General features: G+C 43.3%; 1 protein-coding gene across 3 annotated transcripts in view; it reads right to left on the bottom strand.

Annotated features, from left to right (window-relative positions):
* The window catches only part of LOC116829309 (prosaposin-like), a 47,157-nt gene that overhangs the window by 14,868 nt on the left and 9,153 nt on the right, over positions 1–23,136 (bottom strand). For all 3 annotated transcript variants that reach the window (XM_032788068.2, XM_032788066.2, XM_032788067.2), the window contains exons 2-5: positions 9,892–10,025; positions 5,928–6,002; positions 3,525–3,650; positions 1,657–1,851 (exon numbers count right to left, since the gene is read on the bottom strand). In XM_032788068.2, coding sequence (XP_032643959.1) covers positions 1,657–1,851; positions 3,525–3,650; positions 5,928–6,002; positions 9,892–10,025 — 530 coding nt within the window. The remainder of the gene's footprint in view (positions 1–1,656; positions 1,852–3,524; positions 3,651–5,927; positions 6,003–9,891; positions 10,026–23,136) is intronic.

The raw sequence follows: 23,136 nt of genomic DNA, 5'->3' as shown, positions 1-23,136 counted from the left end.
CCACTAGTGCATGTCCATGTCCTCACTACGAACAGAGGGAGCATTCACAGCAGTTTTGTCGTCAACGCTCTTTATAACATAGCTAATCTTCACAGCACTACAAGGAGGTGGGTATTATCCCATTTGACAAGTGAAGAAAGGCAGAGAGGTTAAGTCATTTGTCCAGGAAACAGAGAGAGGCCATGTCAGAGCATTAAGACTGTGTCTACACTGCCACTTTCAGCACTAAAACTTTAGTCGTTCAGGGGTGTGAAAAAACACACCCCTGAACGACAAATCAAAAGCACCACTATAGACACTGCTTTATCGTCAGGAGCCATGCTCCCAGCAATAAAGCTACCACCCCTCATTTGGAATGGTTTTTTTTTTTTTTTTAAATCACCAGGAGAGCTCTGACTACACTGGAAAGCGTGACTACACTGCCCACATCACAGCGCTGGCACGGCCATGCTGCAATGTGGCAGTGTAGACATACTCAAACTCAGCATTCCTACCTTCCACTCCTGTGCTCAACCCATGTTTCTCTCCAAGAAACAGCCCCCTCAGAAGACTGAGGTAAGACACAGACTCTTCTCCCAGGCTTCCCTCCCATCCTATTTAAATTCCACTGTTGCCTTGCCTGGGCACATATGGGGCATGCCAGCTGAGCCCTGACATTCCTGATTTTAACAAGCTGCTGACTTCCATCTAGCATTCTTTGCACAGGGTGGAATCTTACCTTTCACATGCTGTCTGCATATTGCCCCTCATTCCAGTGGGAGCACTGAGAATTAGTACCTGACTATCATTTAGATAGCACAAATGAGCATAACACTTGAGTGAATAGAATCATAAAAAATTGAGGTATGTGCAACACAAAAGAGCTAATAAAAGATACTGTGTAATTATACATTGGGAGGGAATAAGAGAGTCAGAGACAGAAAGCAGGGTACAAGTTCTAGGAGTGTAGGAGGAAGAGTAAAAAAATATTAGCACAAGCCAGGAATGGTCCCATAGCTAATCAAACTGTCCCTTGTTACTTGCTAATCATTACATTGTTACTATTTAACATTGGTATGGTGGCAGCATGTAGAAACCAACCATTGTGCTAGGCCCTGCATAAACATATAGTAAATGGCAATCCCTGCCCAAAAGAACATTACTCAAACAATCCAAATTATTGTATGACCAGCAATGTTGCTAATTTTCTCTATTATTGACACCACCTTAGCTGTTGATTTTATTTATTTTTAAATACCCCTAATGTGCATTTTAAAGTCTCTTTGTGGAGAGTCACATACTCTACCACTGGCCACTGCAAAGGGAAGGGAAGAGATCCCTTTAATTCAAAGGGCTGCTGTTCATTCTAAACCAAAATTGGAACAGTATTTCAGCCAGCGTCAATCAGTGTGGCTCCACTGCCTTCAGTGAGGCTATGCCAATATACAGCAGCTCAGGAACTGGCCCAATATGTTTCTGAAGTTCAACTGGCAACTTGAAACCTGAGTGGGCTTCCTGTTCTCTTACATTCTAAAGCCATGTGTTTGTGCTCCCAAGTGTAATCAGTTTGGTATGTGTTATTGAGAAGCATTGTGACACTGAAACAGAACACAGCATGCTTCCTCTGTGTGCAGCTGGTTAACTGAGGAAGCTAATCTGTCCATATTGCATCCTCACCAAGGTCTCTTGCTGGGTTTTGTCCTGAGGGTAAAGGAGAAGAGGGACATTAGCAAGGAAGGGAGACACCATTTCAGGGAAGTCTATCACAGTTTTCTCAGTGGACTGCTGTGGCTTCTGAATCTTCAGAGCATCCTCATGAGTCTCCATGGATTTGCACAAGGTGATGGCACGGCATACTACGTCAGGGTTGGACTAAAAAGAACAAAGGAAGGCCAAGTCATCACTCCGTGGACATCCACAGTCCTAATCAAAGTAAGCCTGGCACCATGGGGGAGGAGATAGATACAAATAAAAAGCAGCACCCGTCCCTGCTACTTAGTCAGAGCAGCAAAAATCTAAGTGAACAAAGCAACAGTTGCTAAGATACCCAGCAAGGAAATTGTTTACAGAATGGAAAGGTTTATTTTCCCCTAGCAATCCCACACACACACTTGCATACATCGGAACCTGTTTCATTATTCCTTTGTAGTCCTGGGGCAGTCCCATACAGCCCCTTGGCTTTCTTCTGTATAAAAAGTGACAACTAGAAGATATATAGCCAGCCAAACTAAGTGCTTTAAAGATGAATGGAAATGATATTTTAAACATCATACAATAGGAAAAGGTTGGTGCAGGCATCAAATTGTTGTGCAGAAATAAACACTGGAGAAAGAGGGAAAATTAACTTAAAAGACTTTTCACTTGAGTCAGGACATCTGGTCTCTGTTGCTCTTGCAGTGGGCTGATAGAAATATAGCAAGTATTTTCTATGAAAATTTTTGAACCAAAAAATTAATGTCATCTGAAATGTTACTAAATTTTCTGGTGGCTTTTTTTAACTAAACAAAATTGAATTTTTTTTGTTTCAGGGGTTTTTGTCTGGGGCTTTTGGTGGTGGGGCAGGCTGGAAAATTAAAAAAAGAAAATGTTCAAATTGAAATTAAAGTAAATGAACATTTTTGTTTCACTGGAGGAAAAAAACTAAAGATGTCGAAGAAATCAGAAATGTCCATTTCCTACAGAAGGTCATTTTTCATCACAAAACTTTGTGACCAGCTCTAATGGTAAGTGACCTCTTTAACACATAAAGGGAACTTGCAACGAAGGAAAGGAGTCATTTGTGCCCCTTTTTGCTTCATTGTGATGTATGAAGAGGCCTGGGAAGTTTGTTTTTTAATATTAGAAATGCTGGTGTTGTCTACCCTGGAAGTCTCCATGGTAGCTGGAGAACATAGTGACCACAAGTACCGAGGACATGAAAACTGATAAACTGAGAGGGGGAGTTTCTTCAGACTGTTAAAAAACTTAAATGACTAAGAAGTACTTTGAGAAGGAAGTTTGGAAAATTCAACACCCCCCCCTTTACCCTCCAGCTAAGGTCCAAGAAAGTTCTACATCTACATTCTTGAGACCTCCAACATGACTCTGCAAAATCAGAGAAGGCCTTGACACTCCTGATATTTCTAGTGTTAAAAACAAGTAGAAGTTATTTTGTTTTGTAAAAACCTTTTCAGAACCTCTTTATACGTCTTAAGAAGCCAAAAATGAAGCAAACCTGTTTTATTTTCCTTTGGAGATCACTTTTAAGGCTATAGTCCTTAAGTAATTTAGGTTTTCATGGTGTCATCAATTGCTACAGGTCAAATAGGACCCTGAATTCAAATCTTGGCAGGTACGTGAAAAATTTGTTCATCAGCTATCTAAAGTTTTTGGGTTTTTATTACAGAAATTAATGTATTGGACTGGAATCTGCTTATATGCTCTTTCAGAAGCCTATTACCATATTATTTATTATTATTGTCCTAAAAGGGTCAAAAAATGCAGAAAGTCAACCTAGTAGTTTTACATCATAAATCTGTACCATTGTTTTTCCCCCAACCAATTACCAATACTTGTTTGCTCAGCTCTACGATCATTATCATGCCAGTGTCCACCATCTTCTTGCACTTGATTGACCAGTCCTGGAAAGGAAGGTACTGGCATGACTTATCCAAGAAAGCACGGATCCTTTCCTAGGAGACAAGAGAAGAAGGGAATGTTATGGGCTGTGTTCACATACACCATGGCAAAAAGATGTGTACATTCTTCATATTCTTAGGAGAGACTATGGAAAATCTGGGCAAATTCTTAAGCCCCACACTGGGGGAAGACAGACTTTCTGGAGCATGGATGGATGAAATATGTTTATTTCTCCAGTCTCAAATTTAAAAACAGACAATCCCAGATCTTCTGGGAGACGAAAGGATGCTGGTGTTGGCACCTACTACACTGTGGTAAGAGGAAGATCTCTTGCAAGACCTGTCACTGTGAGACAGAATTCCTATAGCTTTAAAGGCTTCATATGAAGCAAGCTCTCTAGCTTATAAAATACAATCCAGAAGATCCACTATCTGTTCTCTCTGTTTCATAGACGCCCAAATTCCGACTAGGGATAAGAAAGGAGGCTAAAAAAACCCGACTACATGGATGGTCTCCTGACCAGATGGAATGGCACTTGCATCAAAGGGAAAGAGGTGAGAGTGACACATAGCTGCTCCAAAATCCCCTTGCCACATCACACACACCAGATCTTTGTGGCTTCTTCAGAGACTTCACAGTAAGGCCAGGTCTACACTGCGACTTTAAATCGGTTTAATGGCCGATATACCGATTTAACGCTGTATCCGTTCACATGACGTCGTCATTAATATCGAGTTAAATGGCTCCTTAAATCGATTTCGGAACTCCTCCCAAACGAGAGGAGTAGCGCTAAATTCGATAGCGATAACTCGGATTAGGGTTCGTGTGGACGGAAATCGACGTTATTGGCCTCCGGGCGGCATCCCAGAGTGCAGCACTGACCGCTCTGGACAGCAATCTGAACTCGGATGCAGCGGGCAGGTAAACAGGAAAAGCCCCGCGAACTTTTGAATTACATTTCCTGCTTGCCCAGCGTGGAGCTCTGATCAGCACGGCTGGCGATGCAGTTTGAAATCGAAAAAGAGCTCCAGCATAGACCGTACGGGAGATACTAGGTCTGATCGCTGTATGGGGAGACAAATCTGTTGTATCCAGCTCCGTTACAGAACACGAAATGCCAAAGCGTTTGAATAAAAAACTCCAGGATACACAGCGCTGTGTGACAAGCGTAACGGGAAGCCAGAGACTCAAATGGACGCTCATGAAGGGAGGGAGGGGGTACTGAGGACTCCAGCTATCCCACAGTCCACAGCAGTCTCTGAAAATTATTTGCATTCTTGGCTGAGCTCCCAATCTCTGTAGGTTCAAACACAGTGTCTGGCGTGGTTCAGGGAACAGCTCCTCAGTTTATTTCCCCCCACCACCACGTGAAAAAAAAAAGGGAAAGATTGCTGTGCTATGGCGTTTGCTCAATGCACTCCGCGAAAAAGGCGCCAAAGGGTTGTCTGCTGCCTTCACAAAGGGAGGGGTGAGGCTGTACCCAGCACCACCCGGGGCAGTGTTTTCTGCCCCATCAGGCACTGTGCTCTCAACACGGAAGTGGGAACTATGGGATAGCTGAGGAACAGCTACCCACAGTGCACCGCTCCTGAAATCGATGGTAGCTTTGGACCATGGACGCAAACAATCGATTTCGGGATCCCACTGTGGACGCGCTAAACCGATTTTATTAGATCTGTTTTGTAATATCGGTTTAAGCTAATTCGAAATAATCGTGCAGTGTAGACGTACCCTAAGCCACCATCCTACCCAAAGCTAAATGAGTGCTCCAAGGGGGTAAGGGAAGAATGCAAAAACATTCAAACGACAGTGTTTTACAGAAAGTCAGTGGCATATCAGAGGTAAGCGGGACTTCTAAATCTCCCCACGGGAGAGACAGGGAAAGGGACCCCCTTTACTAGAGTTGCTGAGGCCCAAACCCCCTCCCTGTATCCCATGATTCTCACCTTACACCAATTCCCTTTTTAGGCACCTTTCCTCTGCAGTGTAACCATTTGCACTGCCAGAGACAGCACAGCGTAAAGGGGACTTTACGTACATGATACTCTTGACCAACTCTGCATGGAAATTCCTGACTAGCAGGTAGGTAATAATAGGGTTAATCTACTTCCAACCTCCAAGTCATTCTCAGGTTTTGTGATCATCCTGATCAAACACCGGACAGAAGATCTTACAGTTGCTTTCCTTTTCCTCCCTCTGTGAAACTCGAGTAACAAAAGCAGTTCATGATATTCTTCCCCTTCCTTGCCCCTCCCTGGGTCACCACTATAGTTGTAAAGGCATCTAGTGCCCAAAGCCAAAAAGGTTGCTGAGTTCTTCAGGCTACTTACATCTGTGCGATTGTCCTGCAAGATCTTCCCAACCATTGATACCATGATTTTACACATATGGCAAGGGATGGTTTTCTGGGGATAGAAAAGAGAAAAAAGAGTTACTTGAGAGGGGCCTGCATGTTGGTACATCTCTACCTCAATATAACACGACCCGATATAACACAAATTCGGATACAACGCGGTAAAGCAGTGCTCCAGGGGGCTGAAGCTGTGCGCTCCGGTGGATCAAAACAAGTTTAATATAACACAGTTTCACCTATAATGTGGTAAGATTTTTTGGCTCCCAAGGACAGCGTTATATCTTGTCTCTTTATCTTATAGTGAAGGAAGAATCTAGCTTCACATAAGCCCAAGTTCCAACCTCTGCTCTCCCAATTTCTAAAAAAAAAAAAAAAATCCAAAAACACATTCCCCTGAAATCTGACATGTCCTATCTCATCCCAGGATAGAATTTTTCTGGGAAGGTTTGTTTTGTAGGTTTTTGAGGAGAGCGGGGCAGAAAAGGAGTTTTAAAGCTACCATGCTTCCAAAAATTCCTGTTATTTAATCCAAGGAAGTTTTCTTAACCCCTTTTTGTCTTCCCCTCTCCAAACTCATGTTTACTTTGCCTGTTAATGGGGTCTTTGGAGTAGGGGTCCAGTTGGGGGAATGACAAGAGCTGGTTTTATCTCCATACACAGATGAATGTTATATATGGAACATTTATAAATATAAAACCCTTTACAGCACACTGACCTGCTGCTGGCGGAGGTGGGTGTGGGGAGAGGAGTAAATAAGAAGGGGCAGGAGACTGGGTGGGGTGAAGATATGGAGGCACAGAGAGGGAAGATTGGGGACTGGAGATAGAGGGGATGGCACGTGGAGCCATACTTCTCCATCTCAGATGGGCAGGGCCGGTGCTACCATTAAGGCGAACTAGGCGGTTGCCTACGTGCCAGATCTTGGAGAGGCCGCTCGCTACACCAAGCGTTCTTGAACTTCATGCCGTTTACAATGCTTTACTGTGAGGCAATGGTGAGGCTGAAAATGGAAGACGTTAAACATAACGAAAGTCAGAAAAAAGTAATGCGACTAAGAGTACTATTGGTTGTGGCTTTAAGAAACTTACAGTGATTAGTATAAAATATTATGATCTGCACGTAAATCTGTTAAAAGCGATGGAGAAGGTGAGACCATATTAACTCTTATATATTAAAAAATATTCATACCGAATTAAAAAAAACAGTAAAACAGAAATGCAAGATATTCAAGAATATCTTGCATTTGCCTGCTACAGTAACTACACTATTCTTGAAGAGTGTTTTAATGCTGATGCCACCAGTAATGATACTGACGCACAAGCAAAGCTGTTTGATAGATAAGATGCGACATAAACAAAATCAGTCAGGTCAATTCAGCTTTACTCCAAAGCATTCCAGAGGGGTGTGTGTGTGTGTGAGGGAATAGTCTTAACAAAAGGGAGAGAATTAATGGGTGGGAAAAAGAAACCTTGACTATTAAAACAGAGTTTTTAAAAAAAGGCATAATAATAAAAAATATATAAAAATAAAAAAAAAAGATAATAATAGTGTAATAAAAATAAAGCGATGCCCTCAATTTTTTTTTTTTTTTTTTTTACAGCAGTTCCTCCCTGAGCGCCACGTCGCTGCTCACTTCTCCTGCCTCCCAGGCTTGCAGTGGCCAATCACTGTATTGGTGCTGCCAAGCCCTGGAGGAGAATTCAGAGTGGGGGCAGTTCTTGGAAGGACACGGAGCAGAGGTGAGCTGGGGGTGGGGAGGTACTGCGCAGCTCCTTGGGGGGGAACTGCCGTGGGGGGGCACCTCAGGGCAGGGGGGGCGGCGAGCTGCCACAGGGCTGGGGGTAGAGGGGTGCAAGGTAGAAGTTTCGCCTAGGGCACAAAACTTCCTTGCACCGGCCCTGCAGATGGGGTATGGGCAGGGAAGAGGAGCTTCATGGAGAAGGGACAGAAGACTGAAAGGGGGGAAATATAAGGTACCTGATGAAGGGGCTAGGAGAGGGAGCATGAAACAGAGGCAGAAAACAAGTGGCATGGAGTGGGCCTAGGTGACTGCAGGAGACAGAAAGATGGAGTCTTATCCTGTTAAACATTTTGAATTCCTAGACATTTTAGATATAGAAAATTTCAAGCACTTAAGTTTTATAGAATGTATAACAGACTCCCTATCTCATCTGCCATCCCCATGCCCCCAGCTTTCTACCACTGCCAAACCCCACCCAGGTGTCGCACCACCACCACCCCTCTCCACATGACTTCCCTGGACTAGCTAACACCTGCAAGGGGGAGCCCAGCTCTGACGGGCCTTGTGAAATCTGTCAGAACAGGGATCCTGCCTGCAGACTTTATACACCAACCTAGCTTGCACTTCTGGCACTAATACAAAAAAAAAAGCAATAACCCACTGAGAAACTCTGAATCAAAAAGGCTCATTATTTAAAAAGAGCACAGGACAAAAGTGCACCTCAAAAGAAGCACGCTAACCCTCCAAAATGGTATCAGCCTTCCTTTATGTTAACAAGTCTAGCAGTGACCAGGTAAGGCCTCCAGCCAGTGCTAACTGCTTCTGTGGGAGAGTTTGGGGGTTTTAGTGCATTTCCCATTTAGGAAGGAGGTGGAAAAGAAACTGTCTCTTGGCCTGACTGACTGGTGTGCAACGTGATATTCAGCATGGAAAGAGGAAGGAGGGAATTAAACACAAGGTTGGGATGAGTCATAAGGTTATAGAAAACCAGATTTTCCCCACACCAGCTAAGGAAGAGAACAACTGGTGTGGGAGGGTCATCACTCTTTGCAAACCAGTTTTTATAGTTCAAAGTGACCTTTACACTTGTTGCCTGTGTCCCACGCTTAACCAGATGGTGTTCCCCTTCTCTATAACCAGCTGATGTACACAGGGCCCAATTCCTACTTACACCAAGGCCTCTCGACATTAGTCTAGTGGCAGAAAGAGACGTTAAAGGAGCCATGAGACTGACAAGATGGGGGTCCTCACTGACATAGAACTGGTCTAACGACTCTTTGCCAGCCCTGCTCCCAGCCCCTAGTGTAGGGGAACTTTGGGGGCATGTCAGTGCAGGCCAGGGGCATGACTGGAGTGTACTGTTTTTCAGCTAAACTTTGGGAGGCAGAGAAAAGGCATCATGTGAAGCAGAGTGTAACTTAGAGCAGCCCCAAGGCTAATTCCAGCTTACACCAGAGACTGAGTAGTGCCCTTAACATCCCCACAATATGGAGGACATACAGGTAGCTTAAAAGACGCCTTAACCATCCACCCTGTTCCTGCCCCAAGTGCAAGGATGGGGCAATTGAGAATCAGACCCCCACTCATTATGTGCACAGAAGCCAATAAATTTTATTAGCCATAGCAAGTTGCAATTTTTCCAGTACAAACAGTGATAATTGTGTAGTTAGAGAGATCTAGGCTAGTCCAACAATTATCTTCAGTTTCTACAGAAAAGTTCCATACATGGGAACTCTTGGCAAAATGCATAGGCATCTGTACATACTCACAAGCTTTTTATTTTTATTGGAAGGCCTGTAAATTCTCCAGCATAAGTTTTACAGTGGCCTAATGTGACCTCTGGAATTATGCATTGTTTCGAACAGGTGCAAGAGTTACATGTTCATTCCTATAAACATCAAAGAAATAGGGCTGTCTGTTAGATTGGTGGCAGCCTGTCGTAGAAAGGGTATGAACTGTGCAGAGCAAAGGGGCTGAAAGAGAGAAGTCAGCCAGTCCCTCTCCCCCTTTGGTTCATTCACATCGTGCAGTCTTAAGAAAGACGTGATACAAAATTTTTGGAGGACACAAACAGTTACAGAAAAGTGCAATTCAGATGGCAGCTCATTCCTGTAAGTAGGGCCTGAACTTTACAGAGCTGCACGTGGGAACACAAGGGCTCTGACAGAAGAGAACAGGCCTGTTCAGGCTACACACTCACCACAGGAAGCTTGTTCCAAACAATCTGCTGGCAGTGCTCCACAGCCCCACACCGCAAAGCCGTCTGCACATCCTGACACCAGTTCTCAGGATCCTCTGTGCACTCTTTCTGCCAGGAGAGGGGGCTCGCCACAGCTGCCAATGAGAGAGAGAGTCCATTTTCAAACTGCACAATTCATATATTCAACCTCTGAAGACGAGTTACCACACACTGTTCCATATGGAGGCCTTGCCCATATGTCTCCATTCTAAGACATCTGTATTACATTTTATCCACAGGAGTTGGCAGTGTAGGCCAATTCAGCCTATATTATGTAGGCTGCCCCATGTAGCTCTGTAGGTCCTATTAACTCCCCAATCCCAAACACTGATTTGTTTCCATCTCCAATTACTGGACTAAATTATACCTCCAGCACACAAGAAACCCCTGGTTCTAATATGCTGAAAAACCATGTAAGAGTCAACCCAAAAGAATCTGGAGGCATCAATGAGATAAATTGGGTGAACTTTAGAAAGAGAATTCCAGAAACTTAAGCCCCAAAGTTCCTCCATTAGATCTCAGTCTCCCAGGACTCCCTGCCAGTGCCTTCCTTCACACAAAGGATGCCTTGAAAAGAAAGAACATTAAAGGCTTTTCACTATTATTGAAGGGCTAACGTTCCTGGGTGTTATGCATTTCAGCACTGCACTAGCTAACTAGAGTACTAGTATGAGAGGAACTTCAGGGAAGTTTCCCTGGTATTTTCCTGTGCAATGTATCATTTTCTCATAAGGAGGGAATGAAACCAATGCAGGCTAGTTCGTTTCAGGACAAAGGGTGCACATCGCATGTGGATAGCATCCGAACAGCAGTGTGCGAAACTCAGCCATTGTAAAAGATACAAACTTGAGCTCTTGCCTTCAGACACAGCTCTTTAACCTCTTTAGGGTTTATCCAAAGCCCATTAGCAACCAAACCCTACCATACAAGCAGGGCTGGCTCCAGCTTTTTTTGCTGCCCCAAGTGGCCAAAAAAAGCAGCGGCATTTTGGCAGCAGCTCAGTCGCACCACTTCTTCTGCGGCAGTCCAGGGGAGGCCCTCCCGCTCTTCCTTTTCGGCGGCATTTCAACAGCAGCTCAAAGAGGAAGCGAGGGAATGAGGGACCTGCCGGTAAATTCCCACCAAAGACCCAGATGTGCCGCCCCTTTGAATTGGCCACCCCAAGCAACTGCTTCCTATGCTGGTGCCTGGACCCAGCCCTGCAGATAAGACTTCCACTCCCTCAGGGTGACTTGAAATCAAGTTTTGCAGTGGGAAGCAGTTCAGGACTGTGGATAAGCACATTAGCAGGAAGTTTCACAGAAGTGATGAGCAATGAAACTGTGAAAAAAATTCATTTAAATAGGCATCTTTAAGCTTCAGGGTGATCACATTCTCAGAGCTCTTGGTTCAGACTTCTGCTGACACAGGAAGACATCACTGCATTCAGTTTTGCAAATTTGTACCTTAATCTCACTGTGCCTCAGGTCCCAGTCTGTAAAATGAGAATCATAACTCCTAGCTTGCGGGAGTGTTGTGAAGATAAATCCATTAATGTTTGTGAAGTATTCCTATACAATGGTGCTCAAACACCACAGAAAAGCCCATGAAGAAATTAGTAATTACATATTCAGTGTATACTCTGGATGGTGTCCAGTAAGTAACACATGGGGCCATTCATTGAATGAGGATCAAAGAAAATATTGAACTACCTCATTCTCTGAGCACTAAATGAGGCAGGGCTCCTGTAGATAAAAATAATATCTGATCATGAAGACTCTCTTATAATGCATTACTGAAGGGGCCAGAACTAAGGTTATGTAGGCAACCACAAATCTGGCAATTCCTAACTTGAGTAATTGCCTTTCCAACCTTAAAAATGTTCTTTTAATATACTTTATTTGTATGGAACATGTGCATAGAACCATGTAAGTGCTCAGTAGATGAGCTGTACTAAGTCGGTAGCATGGGCTTTGATCTGGAAGGCTCCTGCCACAGACAAAGACCAGGAACTGGAAAATCAGAAGTTACAGGAAACTGAGGAATTTAAGAGACTCTCCCATACTCCAAGGAGAGGAGGTGATGGAGGACAGAAGACTCCTTCCATCCTGCCTCTTGGCTCTTCTTGGGTGGTATTATAAATAATTGTCAAATAAACTACTCAGTTAGCTTGATCCTCCTCTGAGTCACATCTTGTTTTCCCTGGTTCTCTCAACACTCAGGACCTGTTTTAATATTACAACTCAACCTAGGCTGTTGGCTAAGAACAGGAAGTAAGTCCAGAATATACAGAGAGGTTTGCTAAAGCCAGAGTGGGACTGGCACATTGCAAATTCCATGTTAAACACAACAGTGACGACAAGTCAAGGAGAAAATTCCACTTTACTCAAATATATGCTAGAGCTCAATTACTGGGGTTTGGTCCACGTCGCAACTTCCTTGTGGAAAGCGAAGAAGGTCAGAGCTGTTGACACATTACTGAGCCCTGGCACAAGCAGTAATTCATACAGGTGAGTTCTAGAGGAGCTAGGTATTATTGTTACAATGATAGTACTACCCCTGCTTTTATTAGATATAATGGGAGGGACAGAATTGTGAGTTTATTCCAAAATGGAGGGTATGAAAGCTATAAATCTTCCAGGCTAGAGTGAATGACAGTTTTGTTATTGTTTTAGTCCTTTATTTTAGGAGTGCAGGACAATGACCCAAATCCTTAGGTACCAGATTTTGTAGGTATCTAATGGAGAGTCTTCTTGACCTACTGTGACAGTGGCTGTAGCACGTGTCCCCATTCCCCAGATCAATCCAGGTATGGCAAACATACAAGATACTCCATTGCACATCACTGAATAATCTGTTCAAAAGGCATTGCTGTCTAAAGCAAGATTAAGTGGACTGTGGCGAGCCAAGTTAAAAATCCTGGCCCCACTGAAGCCAAGGGCAAAACTCCCAGTGACTTCAATGGGGCTAGAATATCACACCAAAATGTGCTGCTGGTTACTTCTGATTTAAGTCTCATAGCTGTACCAACTCCATCCTCACTAGTTTGTCTGCCCAAGTACCAGTGATGTTTGCCGGTTAGTTTTCTATCTTAGAGACTGGATGCTGAATCTACTTTAAAAGCCAAAGGCAGTGTTAACTGCTGCCTAGAAATAGCCCCATTCATTTAGGCCCAGTCAGAAAGTTAAAAATGCAAGTTGGGACAAAGACAAAAAATTAAGTACAGAAGGAAGAATTAGAGTGAGACTAAGAGGAAACAAATAGATATCACAAGCCAACACAACCAGGTCCTGGGTACAGAGAACTATGGGAAGCAGGTAGTGTTTAATGTAGGTAATGAGCAGTAGTCACTGGTTCACCCCATTAGAATTGCTGCCAGTTAAGCACCATCCCTAGGGATTCTTCTGTGTCCCACCAACATTCACATAAGACAGAAATTTAAAACATGGCATGAAGTCCTGGCCCCACTGAGGTCAATGAGAATTTTGCCATTGACTTCATAGTGGCCAAGAATTGATTTCACTGGGGCCAGAATTTCACCCCTTGTAGTTGCTATGTTAAGCGCTGACGGGTGTTCAGTGCTGTACCAAATGGGAAGGAGACAAAAACCCTGCCCTCAGAGTTTACAATCCAACAAGCATAGAAAAAGGTACCATGTGAAGAAAACATACTTCCTGCATCTAGCTTTAATTAAATCCGCCCAATGTGCATAAGTATCACAGGCAGTAGAAAGTCAGGAGCCAAGTAGTAGGAAAAATAAATCAATCAATCCCACAATTTTAATGCCTGCAGTAATTTTTGCTTTTTTCCACAAAAATCTATTCTCATTTATTAAAATCCGATACTCCAGAGATCACTTTCCCAGTTTAAACCATTACCTTGCTAATATAGCCTACAAGAAAATCATATTGATCTACACAGCAGAAGGAAAAGCCTCTGTTCTACTCCCTACACTCAACAGGTCCTTTGCCTCTGCCATAACTATAAAGGGAAGGGAACAGCCCTCCTGTGTACAATACTATAAAATCCCTCCTGGCCAGAGACACCAAAATCCTTTTACCTGTAAAGGGTTAAGAAGCTCGGGTAACCTGGCTGACACCTGACCCAATGGACCAATAAGGGGACAAAATTCTTTCAAATCTTGGTGGGGGGAAGGTTTTTGTTTCGTGCTCTTTGTTTTGGTGGTGTTCGCTCTTGGGACTAAGAGAGACTAGGCATCAATCCGTGTTCTCCAAATCTTTCTGAATAAGTCTCTCATATTTCGAGCTTGTAAGTAACAGCCAGGCAAGGCGTATTAGTTTTATCTGTGGTTTTCTCAACTTGTAAACTCCTTTTTGCTAAGAGGATTTACCTCTGTTTGCTGTAACTTTGAATCTAAGGCGAAAGGGGGTTCCTCTGGGCTCTATGAATCTGACTACCCTGTAAAGTTACTTTCCATCCTGATTTTACAGAGATTATTTTTACCTTTCTTTAATTAAAAACCTTCTTTTTAAGAACCGGATTGATTTTTCCTTGTTTTAAGATCCAAGGGGGTTGGATCTGCACTCACCAGGAATTGGTGGGGGGAAAGGAGGGGAAATGGTTAATTTCTCCTTGTTTTAAGATCCAGGGGTTTGGATCTGTGTTCACCAGGAACTTGGTAGAAAAGTCTCTCAAGACTACTGGGAGGGAGATAGTCTGGGGGGAAGGTAGAGAGAATTTCCCAAATAACTCTTAAAGGATTTGGGTGGTGGCAGTAAAACCAGGTCTAAGCTAGTAGTTAAGCTTAGAGGTTCTCATGCAGGTCCCTACATCTATACCCTAAAGTTCAAAGTGGGGAAGGAACCTTGACAGCCTCAATAAAGTGTCAACTCACAAGCCTAGTTAGGACCCTTGCAATGTGCTGTTGCATGGAACTTTAACGGCCTCCAGGCTCTTTTCCATACCCTGTGTTTTGCTCAACAGGAGGCATTCTTTGGTGACTCATTCTCCATAGTAAGCATTTCCTGTCACAATGGCAATGCTGGCAAAGAGATTACAGGCCTGCACATGTTTATGTCATTTGCCCCACCTTGGTTTTCCAATCTGCTGTGTAGCAATTGGAGTGAAGGCTGGGCACACAACCAGCCCCTGCATCTTAACCTGAAGACGACTCGGTGAAACTGGTACTGCTTCCCGGGTCTTCAGGAATGGACTTGGCAGAGTCTAGAACCAAGGCTGGGCCTTACTTTTTACTGCCTGCTGAAGCTTCCGCTAACTGCTATTTGTGCTGATCTGATAGAGGGATTGCATATGCCATTTTGAAAGAGTGTCTCATGTAAATAACCCTCATAAGGCCAAATTCATCCCTGATTTCATTCTACTGACTTTGATGGGCTTCTATTAAGGATAAATCTGGCCTGCAACATTTAACCTGCCTCCTTAGTTATTCCACTGGCACCAGCAACACAAGCAACTGACTGAAAAGATGACTCAGAGCAGAGAGGTAACAGAGCATTTGGAAACTGGCTTCAGTGCTCTTTGCAGAACCCAGGTCTTCACCTTGCCAGGAGAAGAGAGTCAGGAATTCAGGTCAGAGCTAGTCCCAGGCTGTCTCCTTTGCTGCGATCTCTACAAAAGACTTGACAGTGGTTAAGGCAGCTGATGTGCCGAGACCCCTGCCCATCATGCTGATCAGTAATGTCTCATTGTTTCTTTTGGCTCCCCGCATCTGCCTGGCTGTATCCACTCAGTGCCTTGTGTCTCGTACTTTGTAGGTAAGCTCGTTGGGACAGGAACTATCTTTTTGCTCTGTGTTTGTGCGTCGCCTAACACAATGATGCCCTGGTCCCTGGCTGGGTCTCCTAGGTGCTACCACATTACAAGTAAGTAAATAGTAAGTATAGCTGTGAGCTAAATTCTGTCTGACAGCAAGAGGCAGATGGCACTGAGCAAATGACTGTAAACTAACCTTTAAGAAGGTCATGTCACATTCCCATCCAAATCTCACCAGCTGGCTCTATTGTGATGCCAGGCTACTGTGAAGTCTAATGAAGCAGTAGTTGACTAAAGGTGCCAAAACCAAGAGGTGGTTTCAGTTTACAGTGTAGTTTGAAAAAGATTTATGTTGTTCTCATGACTGAAATATGAAAAAAATCTTAAACTCCTATGAAATGAACCTTTTCCCTGGAGCCCCCGTGGGCCATTCCCATTGCTCCAGCAGAGTTCCTAGTAATTGTGACAACAGCAAAAGATGGCCAAGCCAGTACACAGGGTGACAAGCTCTTTTTGTTCACGAGTTATTTGCTCCGTGACCTTTTGCTTTTAGGGGCTCTCAGCATACAACTCACAGCTTCATTTCCCCCCCAAGACATTATGGAGATCACCGGTTGTGTACCAGATGCAGTGAACTGGCTATAACTAGATCCAAAGCTGCACAAGCCAGTGAGCTTGTTCACAAATATCTCAGGGAATCAGCTGTGCTGTGCACACAACACATTCCTCTGTGACTGTAGAGCAATCAGCCTGTTCCTGGGAAACATTTACTCTCCTGAGACTTCAGTATCAAGTGGGGAATTGCCTGTTATCGATGCCATCCCCATAAGCCCTTCAGAAAGACGAGGCTCAGACCAACCAAGAATTGGAAACAAAAATGCTGTGAAATAAAGATAATATCCTTCCATAGGTCTTAATATTAAAGCATGCTGAAAGTAATGAATGCTGTAGGAATCGTACCGTAGGCCTCCATGTCTGTCCCAATAGTTTTCTTATAAGATATGTGCAGTGTATGTATATTATATATATATTCCCCCTGTTTGTCAGTCTTGCCAACGCACGCTGGGCTCTGAAAGTCAAGCTGGGTTCTTTTTCCCTCTCACATTTTATCTATCACCATTACTTAAAGGGTCTGCAGACCAAGTAATACCCTCAGTTACACATATGCAAACCTATTGCTTGCAATTGGTTTGCACAGGTTGGCCCTGTAACTGGAACTCAGTAAATAATTCTGTTGATGACACACAAAGAGGAGAAAAGTCCAGATCACTCTGCATTAGGTGTGCTGATAGCAAATATTTTGAGTCAGATGGTCGTGGTTTTATATGGTCACTTTTCACAGTAAAGTGCCATTAAGATTCTGCCATTACTTCCTCTCTCCCCCCAGTGTTGCCAGGAATTTGCCAGAAATGCCTGTTTGATTCATTTAGGGACCTGAGTTTCATTTACAGACAGTGCCTGTAAATTCATCTCTTGCTCACTCCTATAAGTCTCCCTCAGTCTCTTACTGAGGCAGCAGCAACCTGTTCCATTTGTTTCTCTCTCCCGAATGTCCCTCTTCTCTTCCATGATCCCCCATGGTTCCCCTTGCAGTCTTGCGATTTTCATGTGTGTCCTCCACTTGTCTCTCCGATCCATCACCTCTCAATCTGTTTTGCTTTTTGGATATTTCAAAGAGAAACCTACCAGTGACATGGAGTGGGAGAGAGCAGAAGAAAAACAATCTCAGCAGAGTTGCTAGAGTAATTCTGTACACAAGGTGAGAGAGGACAGATGTACTGAGTTAGGTACCCTACTGAGCAATAATATTTTAAGAGCACCTATATTTGCATTGCAGACCTGCCCTGGGACATGCAATAGGAATTTCAAGCCTTGCTCTAATTTTATTTGATTCTCTTTAAAATCGCTGGTATGCACCCAAGGGTTGCCATACGTGTAGTTCAAATACTCCACCCAATTACTTTACACTCCACCACCAGGGCCATTAAATAATCTTCCAAGTAAGTAGCAGGTGCACCATTTTTTTAAAAGCCATCACCCAACACCGTGCACAGGAGTAGGCAGACTGGCAGGGACTGCATATCATCTGTTACAACACTAAACTAAACCCAGATGGATCTATCCAGGGCAGGATGTGGTAGATTGCAATTAATGGCTTCAGCGAGACTCACATGTGTTAGCCCAGAGCTCTGACTGATACTGACATGCTATTACAGGAAAAAAACAGGTTAAGCAACAAGACTCCCTTGGTGTCCTAAATGGGAGCATACGCCCTGAGCTTTTAGAGTCAGCCACTGGTCTCGTTACAAAAAGGCTCCATACAAACATGGATTTATCGGTCATTGCCCGAGGGCTGCAAAGTGACAGAAACCCTCAAAAACAAATTTCTGACCATTATTTAAAGTTGTAAGGATTTGGAAGAACAGTTTTCAAATCCAGTAAGACTAGCCAGGGCCAGTCTGCAAGAGTAAAGAAAGGCTGCCATGTGCAGTTCCTTGTCGTACCAACCCCCCGCCAATGCCAAGATCCCTCATCGTTATTCCCTCTCCCCCTACACTCCTCAGCCATCTCTTCGTTGAACATCAGGTGGGATGGCTCCTAAAGGAGCATTGCCTGACTGTCTCTTAAAGATCATCTGCTCCAGTCCTTGGTGGAGTAGTTCTATGTCTTTGCAAGATTTTAGTTATCCATTCCCCTACTGAAGCATTAGAGCTGCAGCTTTAAATCAATTTCTGGGATTTACTGTTTGCCTTTCAATTGCGTATTTATATTAGGCAAATTATGGTACATTTGCAAGCTGTATATTTCAATATCTAAAACCTCCTAAAAACAGTAAAAGCTAAGAGATATTTTTGGGAGATATGAATGTATTTGCAAAACTTAATCACCATTCCAGTTCAAATATTCATGCCACCTATAATTTTTACACACACACAAGAAGATATAAAAGTTTCCTTAGAAATAGCTCTCTCCTGCTCTTAATGTATTATTTAGTGTCTCAGAAACAAACCAGAGGACAAAATCCCAAAACAGAAAATGTCAAGAGTGGGACAGGGGGGAGAAAAATTTCCAAATAGCAATTAAAAACCTTCCCAGTGTTTATGTTCAAAATGCTGCATTGTGGAAATTGGCTGTGGATCAGTTTTAACAGTGCCTAGCACCATGAGACCTGGGTTCTGGGATGAAGCCTCAAGACATTACTATAAGTACAATTAAAATAGTTTGATAATATTAACAAACCACAAGCTAGAAATTCTAGCCAAAATGTTCAGGTTTCGGATACCTAAAGTGAGATGCCCTAAATCCATATTTAGGAATCTATATTTATGACTTGATTTTTAAGAGGTGCTGAATGCCCCCACAAGACCTATAGAAGTCAGATTTGTAGTCAGTGAGCACCTCTGAAAAACCAAGCCACTTACCAGGCCTGTAAGCACCTAACTTTAACACCCATGTTGGAAGTTGTTTCTTCACTACTTTTATTCTCCAACATCTGGCAGATTTTAAATCAGAATGAATTGCATCATAGCTCATACTGGAGCATCAATAGTAGAATTAAGGCTTCAGGCTGGAATCAGCAATTCAGGTTTCTCACAGATGACCTCCCACACACTTTTCCAATGAGTGGCATATTTAAGTGTAATCAACTGAGCCTTCTGCTGGGGCCCTGGTGCTGGGGCGGGGGGGGAAAAATCGACAGGAACGTGAAAAGGTTAATGATTTCGGAACACCTGGAAGAAAATAAAAAGTAAACAGCAGGATGGAGGAGAGGGGAGAAAAGGAGCCATAGTTTGTTTTTAAAATTTAATTGAGGTCTCACTCTGGAAGAAGTAGTAGCACATACCACTGTTCAGTCTGGTTACAGATATTGATCTGCAAGGATGGCACCCTATTTCACCTCTTTCTCCATCAGTTATACAAGCGAAGGGCAAAGTATCTAATCATTGTTGCCATTTGTTTTCAACCCAGCCAGTCCTACAAGCTGGGTGCTGCAATTTGTCCCATGATCAACTTGTCCTCCTTAAAGCCTAATCACAAGTCTGCCCTAGCTTACCTAAGCAGCCCATGTTTTTAAAACGCACTCAGTCACCTGCCCACTTTGTATTCTTAGTAGGGCTCATTTTGCCTAGAACAGCCAAGGTTTCTAGCTAGGATGGAAATAATCATCCAGGTCTAATCCTATGGTCATAGACGCAGACTTTAAGGTAGAATGGACCACCATCATCATCTAGTCTGACCTCCTGCATGTCACAGGCCATCAGAACCTCACCCACCCACTCTTGTCATAGACCCCTAACCTCTGGATCTCCTCTTGCGCTTTGTTTGGAAGTACCTGTGCCATTTGACAGTTCCACAACCGATAATACAATGAGCTCTGCATTAGTACCAAGGGTCTATTAATTTTACAGATGGAGGGACAGACCTTTAGCCATGTCAGAGCCTCTCTTGGCACAGCTGGGGGAAGAGGTTTGAGCAAAGGGCAGTTTAAGCCACCTTTGTGCTCTCTTGGTCACCAGGGCCAGTTCGGTCTCAATGTTATTTAGAACAACTCTACAGGCCCTTAAGCCAGCTGAGTATCACCAGAGCACTGCACTCTACCAACACATCCCCTTTGCTTTGGGTTGGGGTCAGGAGGAAGCTGACTTTTAGCAGCTGGGATTCCCTCACATCAAGGGAATCTTCAAACTGCCCTTCTAGGGCACTTTTCCAGCCATCTTTGCACTAGTAAAGTAGCAGCCAGAATCTGGCCTTAGATCATGCTTTTGTTACACTTCAATGGAGTATCCATGTCTGCCTTTGTGGAAGTGAGTTATTTTTAAGATATGTAGGGTAATATCCTGGTTCCACTGAGGTTACTGGCATAACTCCCACTGATTCAAAGGGGCTATAATTTCACCCATACTATGTACGTTTTATGACTTCTATTGGTTTAGGGCTTTGTGCTGCAAACACTGCACTGATTGTTGTGTTTCCTACCTGTTAGACCTCGAAATTCCTTACTCACAGGGGCAACCCTGAGAAAACTTAGTAGGAAGTGTCTGCAGGAAGGGGCAGTTACTTCCATTCAGTTTGTTAAAGACACAGGACTGTTCACTTAAATTTGGTTAATGTTAGAGCTAGTCAAAATACAGGAGAACCTTTCTGCAAAAGTTTTAGAAACATCAAGTTCCTGTTTCATAGGCTGTGGAATGGACCCATTTTCCATGACATTTTCTGAGATTGATTTAATTAATTAAAATTTCTTATACTTGGAAACTCAGTTTTTGGTAAGAAAATGCACCTGATGGTAAAAAAAAAAGTCAAGAATGAATGCAGTAAAATGATAGAAGAATTCCCAAAAAATATTTCAATGGTGTTGACAATTTTTGCACAAAGAGTTATATTGGAAAAGGCAGGTTTCTACAAAAATCTTGTGCAAAAAAATTTGACCAGTTGTAGTTAATATTCTTCAAGAGGCTGAAAGATGGCTCACGACTGATACTGACATGATCCTTGTCAATCTAGTGCCCACAGGAAGGCTCTGAGCTACACAGCAGACACATTGGGGCAACTTCCTGGCACAGCAGGATCCAAGAATATGGAGGCTGGGGAGTAGCACAAACCTCCTCCAGCTCTCAAGGGTGGGGAGTGGCAATGAGAAGAGAGAGAGAGAAACAGTCCAGTGGCCAAATGTAACTTTTCAACAATATCTTGTTTTAGCATTCACACATTTTCTTTTTGTAGATTCTGAATGTCAAGACCATAAATTCCAAGAAACTGCCTTTTGACACCTTGTCACTGCTGAACATTTTGAAATGTGCGCCAGTTACCAACCCCCTTCAGATTTTTAAGTGAAATGACGGTGAAAGCAATTTCATTGAATTTCAGTTATATTTTAATGAAAGCTTTATGCTAATATTTTGTTAGGGAACATAATTAGCTAGGAAGTATAAAAATTAGGTTGTATTAGCAGCATACCCTGCTAGTACCCCTCTCTTGTCTTCCCCTCCACCTCTTCCAAACCAAGACATTTTTCATATACTCTCATAGCATGCTTATGACAAATTCTTACATATTCACTCATGAGAATTAATTTTCAAATATTGGATAATTATAGACAGTAACAGATTATAAACCAAATACATAGGCAGCAGTGTTTTTACCTTGTGTTTTCTTTTTATGCTTATCATTAGTAACTTTCCATGCCAGCTATCACTACCTGCTTGCAGTTTGCGACTTGTTTACTCCTCATTTGGTATGTGTGTTTGGTTTATCTTCGACAAGAATTTGATTAGAATAATATGGGCATGTTGAATCTGGTTTTGTGATATATTTTTACAGAAATATGGTAGAGTGTACTGAGATGCACTTTCATTTTTCAAATCTTGTGGATTGATTTTTTCAGAAACATAGAGTGGTTTTTCAAATGGATATTCAACTGCCAGCCTGATCCACAAAACATGACTGAGAATAAAGATAACCAGAATAAAGTGCAGTGAAAATAAAGACAAAACATCAAACATAAGGACTTTGGTGATAGTATATGTGAGCAACTCCAAGCATGACTTGATGCCGATAGAGAGCACTCTCACAATATAATGTCACAGAAAGTGTATCTACTTACACATCATCCTTAAAAGTAGAGAGGCACCTCAAAAGACAGGGACAAGAAAAAAGGATCATCCCACCAAACAAGCAATGGTGTTCTGTCATCTCTGACTTCATCTTCCTACAACACTGCATCTTGACATCAAGAATATTTTGGTTGACATCAAGAATACTGGTAGTTTGATAAGTTGACATCAAAAATATTTGGTCACGCATTGGCTCCTGTACCAGCCACAGTGTTCACTGACTCTGGTGACATGAGGATTGCCAAGGCAACAGCTGCAGAGTTATCAACTAGAGATACTTCACCGAAAGTCATCTGCACAGTCTTGGATGGTTCCTCTTTGTGCAGGGGATGCCCCAGGCGTCAGTATGCCAATCGCGTGTTCGGGACGGCATGCTGCAGGGGGCGCTCCGCTGGTCCCACGGCACCGGTGGACCTCCCGCAGGCGTGCCTGTGGAGGGTCTGCTGATCCGGCGGCTCCACCAAAGCCGTGGGACCAGTGGACCCTCTGCAGGCACGCCTGCGGGAGGTTGACCAGAACCGTGGGACTGGCGACCGGCACAGCGCTCCCTGTGGCATGACGCCGTGCTTGGGGCTGCGAAATGTCTAGAGCCAACCTTGTCTTTGTGTAGCACGTAAGATAACAAATGGTATCATCAAGAACTTTGTGACCAATTTCAGAGTCTGTGCTGAACACAAGTTAGCAGCACGTGATGTATTCTTTGTCTTAGACAGGTACAAAGACTTTAGCACAAAGAATGCCACAATATCTAGCAGAGCTACAATGGCAAGCAGAGTGCATCAGCTGAAGATATGTACACAGCTGCCTCCAGATAAAGTTGTCTTGACAGTTACCGAAAATAAGAAAGTTGATTGATATCATTTGTACAGCACTCATTCAA

The sequence above is a fragment of the Chelonoidis abingdonii genome, chromosome 15 (genome assembly GCF_003597395.2).
Source record: "Chelonoidis abingdonii isolate Lonesome George chromosome 15, CheloAbing_2.0, whole genome shotgun sequence".
NCBI lineage: Eukaryota > Metazoa > Chordata > Testudines > Testudinidae > Chelonoidis > Chelonoidis abingdonii.
The sequence above is the reverse complement of the archived record's forward strand: the minus strand, read 5'-3'. Positions and strand labels throughout refer to the sequence as shown.